The following is an 8,961-nucleotide window of genomic DNA, read 5'->3' as shown; positions in this document are numbered from 1 at the left end:
CATATAACGTATTATTAGCCCCAGGGGTACAGGTCTGTGAATCGCCAGGTTTACACACTTCACAGCACTCACCATAGCACATACCCTCCCCAATGTCCTTAATCTCACCACCCTCTCCTGACCCCCACCCCCCAGCAACCCTCAGTTTGTTTTGTGAGATTAAGAGTCTCTTATGGTTTGTCTCCCTCCGGATCCCATCTTGTTTCATTTATTCTTTTCCTACCCCCAAGCCCCCACGTTGCATCTCCACTTCCTCATATCAGGGAGATCATATCGTAGTTGTCTTTCTCCAATTGACTTAGGAAAAATAATTTTTTTTAAAAGATTTTATTTATTTATTTGACAGACAGAGATCACAAGTAGGCAGAGAGGCAGGCAGAGAGAGAGGAGGAAGCAGGCTCCCTGCTAAGCAGAGAGCCAGATGCCCTGCTCTATCCCAGGAGCCTGAGATCATGACCTGAGCGGAAGTCAGAGGCTTTAACCAACTGAGCCACCCAGGTGCCCCGAAAAATAATTTTTTAATGGAAAAATAATTGCGAATCCATGAACCACTACTTTGTGACTTTCGTTACATATTTTACTTTATGAAAGGTAGAGGTAAATGAGTTCATAATATAAAGGCATAGAACAGTCCCTAGAATATTTAATAAATATTAGATATTAATATTACCATCATTTGAAACAGAGGAAATGGATACAGATTAGAAGGGCTGGACCTAAACGAATTTCATTGAGTGCAGAGGGACCAGAGTTCCATGCTGTTACTGTGTGAGCTTATACCTGGAATTTCCATCTCTGTGCCTCACGTTCTCACTTTTAAGCTAATAAGAACTGAACTCTAGGCTCTCTTGCAGTTCTGAAGTTCTGATTGAGTGTCTCCCTTTCCTGTTTCTGCCTATAGGTGTCTCCATTACCCTCCTTTTTTTCCTTTAATGCCTTTCTAAAAACTACAATTCCCAGGAGCACGTATAGGCGTCGACGTCGCGCCGTTCTTACTCGTCGCTCGCGCTCTTTATACCTACTTCCGCCCGCGAACTACTTCCTTTTCTTTCCGGGGCGCGCGGCGGCAAGATGGCGGTGCAGATTTCGAAGAAGAGGAAGGTGAGACCCTGGGGCCCTGGTCCGGGGGATCTGGCGCCGCGCGGGTCGGGGTTTGTGGAGACGCCGTCGCGAGACCCGCAGCTCCATGCCTTGCTGCGAGAAGCGGCCTGGGCCGCGTGGCAGTCCCGCGGGCCGCGGATGGCGGTGGATTGACCGCGGGGCCCGAGCCTGGCGAGCTCACTTTGGCGGCGGAAGGGAGGGATTGATTGCTGCCGCTTCTAGGCGAATAGCAGAGATGAACACCGGGTGTCCCTCCTGCCCGGGACAAAGCGCTTGTGAGCATTCCTTGGTCAGCAAATAGCTTCAGTAAACATGTGGTCCTTTGAGAGGTTGAGCCGTTTCCCTTCAGGTCTCACTGTGAGTTTGGGAAGGGGAGGTAGCAGCGTACTCATGCTTGCTTCGATTTGGGGTGCGGCTTTCTGACCCCAGAGAGCTCGCTTGGGAAGGCTACTGATGGTTTCTTGCTCCATCTGTACCCTAAGGAAATTGATGGGCTAATGGAGGGAGGAGACCTGGAAAGAGCACTTCATCGGATTTCCACTTTTCGCTTTTCCGTGGGCGAGGACGGGGTAAAATCCATATGCATTAGAAATAGGCAACTAACTTGTCATTTTGTGTGGACATGATAACGTGTAAATCCACACCTTTACTCGAATCAGGACTTGCCGGATTTGTAAGACACGCGCACTTCATGGCAAGATAACCTGGCTGGCAGTCTTCAGGTGGTCCAAGTGGCGTCTACGATTGAGACTGCTTAAGTCAGTCTATTTTCGTTAGTTACAAGGGCAGCATCTCTGCCTTAATGAATGAATGAGTTGTGGATGTGCCATTTGAGGACCGCTTTTTTGTTTAGCATGTGTAGGTACATACGAACAAGTCTTAAAAACCCTTCAATGAAGAGAGGATGACGAGTCTGACTGGAGGTATTCTCTTTGCCAGGTGGCCCCTACTCCTTGCTGCGTTCTGTGGCGGTTTTAAGGGCCCTTGGGTTAAAGTAGCTTCCAGAGGACGACCTAGAGGCATTTGTCTGAGAAGGGTTGCTACATGAGTGTTGGAACAAGGGTAATAGGGTGATGATGGGTTGTTTTTTCAAGGTGTTGACTGTTGATGAGAGTTGCACTGGCAGAAGGACTAGGCAGGAAAATGACCCTGCGTTCAAGTTCTAATTGTGAATTTTCCCTTTCGGTTAGTTTGTCGCTGATGGCATCTTCAAAGCTGAACTGAACGAGTTCCTCACTCGGGAGCTGGCTGAAGATGGCTACTCCGGGGTTGAGGTCCGAGTTACACCAACCAGGACAGAAATCATCATCTTGGCCACCAGGTGAAAACTCATTTTCTTGGCTATCACTAATTGCTGTATATATTAGGATGGTGTATTCTGTAAACTTACAGGGACAATCAGTGCACTGGCCTTAGCAAATGTAAGTTTTCTTTTTTAAGATTTTTATTTGTTTATTTGAGAGAGCATAAGTGGGGGTGAGGGGACAGACGGGGGTGGAGGGACTAAAGGAGAAGCGGATTCCCCATGGAGCAGGGAGCCGGATGCTGGGCTCTATCCCAGGGCCCTGGGAGCATGACGTGAGCCACCAGCCTGCCCGCATATGTAAATTTTCTTAACTATTTTAAATCTAACTCTAGTTCTTGTCATCCAAAATTTGTATTTTGTATGTTAGGTGAATGGCACTTTACTACATTTATGTAAAATTTAAAGCCATGTTTGGAATTTTGTAAGAGCTATAAATTGTCTGTTTTGTTTTTTTCCCTCAGGACACAGAATGTTCTTGGTGAGAAGGGCCGGCGGATCCGAGAATTAACTGCTGTGGTTCAGAAGAGGTTTGGTTTCCCCGAGGGCAGTGTAGAGGTGAATGATTGTGCCTTGTGCTAGAGATTACTGTGGATTGATTGGTATTTTGTTCAATTTCTCTTAATAAGCAGTGGACTTCCTTTTATAGTCCTTTTCTGCTCATTTCTGGTGGTGAAGGGATTTTTTGCTTTCAACTTGGGAATAGTAATGGTACATATGGTGCATTGGCTGCCTCATCAGTTGGTGTTGCTGTAGAAGGAGCTAGGGATGGAAGGACAATAAGGAAAGATTCAGACTATGTCACAAAGTGTAGGCTACATGTGGGTAGTGGAAGTGTTTTAGTACTTGAGGGATGCCACAGTGGTATATGCTTGTCTGATGAATTAAGTTTTTTTTATTGAAAACTGGGGGAAATTAACAGGTTTAAGGATGTGCCTTGTTTCTTTCTTAAAGCTTTATGCTGAAAAGGTGGCTACAAGAGGTCTGTGTGCTATTGCCCAGGCAGAGTCTCTGCGTTACAAACTCCTAGGAGGCCTTGCTGTGCGGAGGTGAGTGGCCTGAAACTTTTAATGATTATGTTTTAAAGAGTGGTCAGTGCCGGAAAGGGAGTACTTCTTTGGTGCTTTGGGAATAGAACAGAAACTACTCCAGGGAGGGAAGGGGAGAATTCCTGTTGAAGTTAGCTTCCTTAAGTGTGGGGATTATAAAGAGATAAGACGTAGTCCTGAGGAGAAGAGTATCTGCAAGCAGTATGTAGGTAGTGATGTGAGCAGGGGTGGACTAGAAAGGGCATGAGGTAGCTAGATGGGTCTGGAGCTGGGCCTACTGTTGAGATCTCAGTAGGAGTTCTTTGTGCAATTTCACTGTTGTGAAGTAATTGGAATGCTTTTTGTCTCAGGTGTATGACATTTAGTTGGCATTTCCTGCAGAGCCCTGGGAGGTTTTTCAGCAGGGGAAGGACATGAGAGTGGTGCTTTAGGAAGGTTGACCTGGTGGGGAGGTGGGTGGCAGGAAAGGCTATAGGTAGGGACATACAAGAAAGACTGCCTGTCTGCCTTGAATTGCCTGCTACACCACTTAGAACCATGGTCCTCAAAAGCTTGGTTCCTGAGCCAGCCTCACTGCCATCATCAGAGGACTTGTTAGAAATAAAAATTTGCAGTCTCCACCCACTAAAATGGAAAGTGGAGGTGCGGCCCAGCCACTTGATCCAGGTGGTTTTTGTATGCACTGAAGTTTAGTTTATTTTAAGATTTTATTTATTTGACAGAGAGCACAAGTAGGCAGAGTGGCTGGGAGAGGGAGAAACAGGCTCCGTGCTCAGCAGGGCTCAATTGCAGGACCCCAGGACCATGACCTATGACCTGAGCTTACTGAGCCACCCAGGCGCCTTTTTCTTTTTCTTTTTTTTTTTCTTTTAAGGTTTTATTTATGTGTGCATTGAAGTTTAACTTGGAAGTTCTGAGACCTGAGCTGCTTACTGAACTTCTGGCCCTTAGATCTCCTATTTGCAAATGGGGGTCATTATATCCACTACTTCTTTTTGTGGTGATTAAATAAGATGATGCAAAAGAGCTGGAGCCTAGAGTGGTGGGTCCTCCTTTACCTTCCCTGTTGAAAGTGGCCGCTAGCTCTTAGTATAGTATGTCCTAGGGTATACAATAATGAGTTGAGTGGGGAGTGATTTTTTTTTTTTTTAAAGATTTTATTTATTTATTTGACAGAGATCACAAGTAGGCAGAGAAGCAGGCAGAGAGAGAGGAGGAAGCAGGCTCCCTGCTTTGCAGAGAGCCCAATGCGGGGCTTGATGGGATCATGACTTGAGCTGAAGGCAGAGGCTTTAACCCACTGAGCCACCCAGGCGCCCCGGGAATGATATTTTAAGGCTTATTGTCAATTTTATAGGCCTTAGAAATATCTTTTTCCAGTGCTCAGTCAAGAGAGCTAGGAGCCTACTGTAGTAGCATTCCTAATGAATGTGAATTCTGGAGGTTGAGAAATATATTGTAAACCATAAAGGAGCCACTCAGTGACTGGAGTACTTCTGGGTTCTTATTGATTGCCATCCTGATTGTGAAATGTTGTGCTTGCAAAGGAGTGGACAACCTACACCTGAGTTTTACCACCCCCCACTATTTAATTGCCAGTTTAGGGGCACATAGGTGGCTCGATCGGTTAAGTGTCCGACTTTTGGTTTTGGTTCAGGTTATGATCTAAGGGTCATGAGGTTGAGATCCATGTCCAGTTCTGTGCTAAGTGTGGGGCCTGCTTAAGATCCTTGCCTTCTCTCCCAAATAAAAAAGTCAATTCTTGAGTCCACAGTTGCTCGTTTAATTGGCCTGGTGTGAGGGCTCGACTTCACAGGTGTTTTTGTTTTATTTTAATCTTGCTGAGGTGACTCTAATGTGGATCCAAGGCTGGGAAGCACTTGATTAGAAGGAATTGGCTTATATTCCCTAAGGAATCCGCTTAAGATGAGGTGCGATAGGACTGAAAGAGAATTGACAGGCTCTGGTCAAGTTCATTTCGTATTAAAGGAACATGGAAAATAGTGCATACTAGTGAGTCTTGTGTTCATGCTCTTTTTAACATGGTGGTGTGGGATAGGATCGAACAGTCTTGTTTTCTGTGATAACGTGTGGATATCTGTCTTGTTCTCCCAAAGAGCCTGCTATGGTGTGCTGCGGTTCATCATGGAGAGTGGGGCCAAAGGCTGTGAGGTCGTGGTATCTGGGAAACTCCGAGGACAGAGGGCTAAATCCATGAAGTTTGTGGATGGCCTGATGATTCACAGTGGGGACCCTGTTAACTACTACGTTGACACTGCTGTGCGCCATGTGCTGCTCAGACAGGGTGAGCAGCTGGGAGTGCTGGAGGCAAAGATCCTTCAGCATATGGTTGTGGTTTTTTGTGCATACTTCAGTGCTGGGAAAATAATTTTGGAGAAGTGGAGCATGTTTATACTCCACTTGGGTTTATTGATGAGCTTACACAGCTCATACATCCAGAACTGTATCGCTGAGATCGGTCAGATCTGAGAGTTGGTTTGCTCTTGTCTCAGCCACCTGTGTACCCTTCAGTGATGACACGATGACGAGTCAGAAAGGTCACATCCTGCTCTTGGTCCTTGTCAGTGCCACGTTCTGTGGTGCTGTGCATGTGTTCCTTTTGCAAAAGTGTCCTGTTCATTGATTGATTAGAGGCATTTGTCTGAGAAGGGACCAGACTCGGGTGCTTGAGGACCGTACTCTTGTCTTCCTTCTGCCCTATCCTATGGTGGGACTGGGGCAACCACAGCTACATGCTAATTATGGCATCTTCTAGGTGTGCTGGGCATCAAAGTGAAGATCATGCTTCCCTGGGACCCAAGTGGTAAGATTGGCCCTAAGAAGCCCCTGCCGGATCATGTGAGCATTGTGGAACCCAAAGATGAGATACTGCCCACCACCCCCATCTCCGAACAGAAGGGTGGGAAGCCAGAGCCTCCTGCTATGCCACAGCCAGTACCCACAGCGTAACAGGTACGTCTCTAGGGGCCTTTTGGGGTGGAGTAGAACCCTCTTCTCTTGTCTTCCTGCTACTAGTGTGTCCCATACTGTGCTAAGCACTAATACATAAACGTCGGACTGTACTTTATTGACGTTTCACAAGGCAGGCTGGAGCGGGGGGCCCATTTAACCAGGGATTCTGTAGGGAGGGGTATACCCTGGGCTCCGAAGAAGTTCCTGTGTTTACCACTGAGTTTGAAACAAGATGTTTCCTCTTATTTGCTTAAAATCAAGCACTCTTGTTAGTTACCTGTTCTTCAGCAGCCCCTTAAGCAGTCGAAACAGTAACACCAAGCCTCTTCTAAGCCTAGCACCTTTTGTTTGTTTCTGGGTGTTCTGTGTGTGTGTATATATTCGTCATGCACATCCTAAGTGGGAAATGAAAGAACCCAGTATTCAGGTGAAAATTCTGTTCTTACTGTTGTGTTTTATTTGGTTTCAGGGTCTCTCCGGCAGCTGGATCTGGAGACTGGATTTCAATCCGTGAAGAACTTTAATAAAATCTTTGAGAAAGATACATGGCATGAATAGACTGTATGTCCTCTTTTAGGTCTGAGAATTTTTTTGCCCCAAGGAAACATTACTTGATTGATTATTCAGGGCTGTCTGGCTCACTTTCCCTGCAATCCTTGGTTTCAGCTATGCTTGTGAGGCAGGAACTGCAACAGGAGGATCCAAACAGAGCTTACCAGAATAACATCCTATAAATCTGGTGAAAGTGAAGGCTGATTGCTAAGAGGACAGCACCTCAATTAATTGGCCTTCAATTTGGCATTATAGGTTTAGAAGAGGGATATGTGTGTGTGTAATTTTTTTTTTAAGAATTTTATCCATTTATTTGGCAGATCACAAGTAGGCAGACAGAGTGGGGGAAGCAGGCTCCCTGCTGAGCAGAGAGCCTGATGCGGGGCTCGATCCCAGGACCCTGGGATCATGACCTGAGCTTCAGGTGAAACTAGTGTGGAACAAAGTGGCATGAAAATCCTACATGACTATATAGGGATTAAGTTCCACTGGGAGCACAATGACCGATGTGTCTCTGCCCCCACTCCTACCAGAACCTTTGATGTTTATACTGTCTGGACCTAACCTCTTAACTGTTTTTGTCAGTGGTAATGGAACTGAAACCACATACCTACCATTAGAAGAGACACTTCCCTTTAGAAGTCTCTAGCCTCTGGCATAGCTGATGTGTTAACCATTTACAGTGTTCTAGGGAGCGTGGACTGTGTGTATTATTACAGTTACTGTATTAGGAAGTAGAGCCAAGTACACAAAAATGTAAATGTTCCTTATTTCCCCATGCTTCCCTTCACCTTGAGGTGACAGTTTTTCAGGCTAATTAAAGTTTTCTTGGAAGGGCTGAGGGTGAGGTGGTTTTGAGTAGAGAAGCTGGTGTTGGTTCCTCAGTACTGCACATGTGTAAAGTGAGATTCGAGTGCCTTGAATAAATGATTCTCTACCCACCCCAAACCTAATGCAGTACAGGCAGCTATCATAAGGTTTTATATATCCCTTCTGGGTAAAATGAATGGTGTTTTGCAATTTTACTGAAAGTGTTTGAACTAGGCTGCTTAATTTATTTCTGGACTTATGTAGTTCAGTTGTGAGGGGATTTTCTGTTGGGAAAGTAGTTCAGCTAGTATAAGCATCCAGAATACTGGGTGTTGGAAACCGGTGAAGGCAGTTCTGGTCATGTAAGACCTCAATTTCTGGTACTAGCGCAGGTGTTTGTGTATCAGGTTACATGATTGTTTAAATTCCTAACTCAAAACTGGAAGTTGGTCTGTTGGATTCAGAAGTGCTGTTAATGTCCCCACCAGGGGGTGCTGTAGCACGACGGACCACCAAAGCATGAGCTTGGGGAAGGAAAGTAAAAACTTAATGAATTGCATGGACCTGCAGAATACTATGCCGGTTAGTGCACACATGTAAAGTTCGAGTTTTCAACATGAACACCCCTGGATAGCCAATACTCAGGTAAAGGAGAGGCTTTGGGGTATTTTTTTTAACCATTTCAAAAAACCATGTGAAATAAATGCATAACTTAGGTAAGCACTGACTACAGCCCATGAAAAAATGCAGGTTGCCTTAAAGGATGTTACCAACCTCCCTTGGACCTAAGTGAATTTTTCCACTGCCTCCTGTCCTTTTAAAGTTCAAAATTCCAGGTGTGAATATCTGACTGGCTAGTCCTGTGTACTGTCCAGCTGCCTGAGGTGGGGAGAAAGCCCCTTTGATTTCCATAGTAGAGGTGGGGCCCAGACTTGCACAGTGCACAGAACCCACTGGTGGAAATCTGGCTGATGGCAACATGAAAGCAAATGACATCCTTTCTTGGACTTGTCACCAAAAGTTTGCTGTCAAGCTCTAAAGAGTTAAGTCTAGTCATTAGGATTCCTGGCACCAGGACAGGGGCTTCAAGCAGAAACTAGTAGATTAACTTGTCCATCAGGCAAAGAAAGAATAGCTGCTGGAATGAGAGAACTTGGAAATAGGCCCACGGTG

General features: G+C 45.6%; 1 protein-coding gene and 2 non-coding genes across 3 annotated transcripts; all 3 read left to right on the top strand.

Moving 5' to 3' along the window:
* Positions 1–1,023: 1,023 nt before the first annotated feature.
* RPS3 (ribosomal protein S3) lies at positions 1,024–6,970 on the top strand. Its single transcript, XM_032853043.1, has 7 exons — positions 1,024–1,101; positions 2,292–2,422; positions 2,869–2,962; positions 3,359–3,453; positions 5,571–5,758; positions 6,230–6,426; positions 6,896–6,970. Exons 1-6 carry the CDS (start codon positions 1,072–1,074, stop codon positions 6,421–6,423), a joined length of 732 nt encoding a protein of 243 aa, XP_032708934.1. The 5' UTR covers positions 1,024–1,071; the 3' UTR covers positions 6,424–6,426; positions 6,896–6,970.
* On the top strand, positions 1,990–2,137 carry LOC116865479. Its single transcript, XR_004382206.1, has one exon. It is a non-coding gene; the product is annotated as a small nucleolar RNA SNORD15 (small nucleolar RNA).
* LOC116865478 lies at positions 5,980–6,124 on the top strand. Its single transcript, XR_004382205.1, has one exon. It is a non-coding gene; the product is annotated as a small nucleolar RNA SNORD15 (small nucleolar RNA).
* Positions 6,971–8,961: the final 1,991 nt, after the last annotated feature.

The sequence above is a fragment of the Lontra canadensis genome, unplaced genomic scaffold, assembly GCF_010015895.1.
Source record: "Lontra canadensis isolate GAN:19392208 unplaced genomic scaffold, GSC_riverotter_1.0 scaffold7, whole genome shotgun sequence".
Lineage (NCBI taxonomy): Eukaryota > Metazoa > Chordata > Mammalia > Carnivora > Mustelidae > Lontra > Lontra canadensis.
This window is presented reverse-complemented; position numbering and strand designations above follow the sequence as displayed.

Coding starts and splice junctions, on each gene's coding strand:
- RPS3 (XM_032853043.1), top strand. CDS start 1,072: ATGGCGGTGCAGATTTCGAAGAAGAGGAAG. Junction 2,423..2,868: donor ATCATCATCTTGGCCACCAG/GTGAAAACTCAT, acceptor TTTTTCCCTCAG/GACACAGAATGTTCTTGGTG. Junction 3,454..5,570: donor GGAGGCCTTGCTGTGCGGAG/GTGAGTGGCCTG, acceptor GTTCTCCCAAAG/AGCCTGCTATGGTGTGCTGC.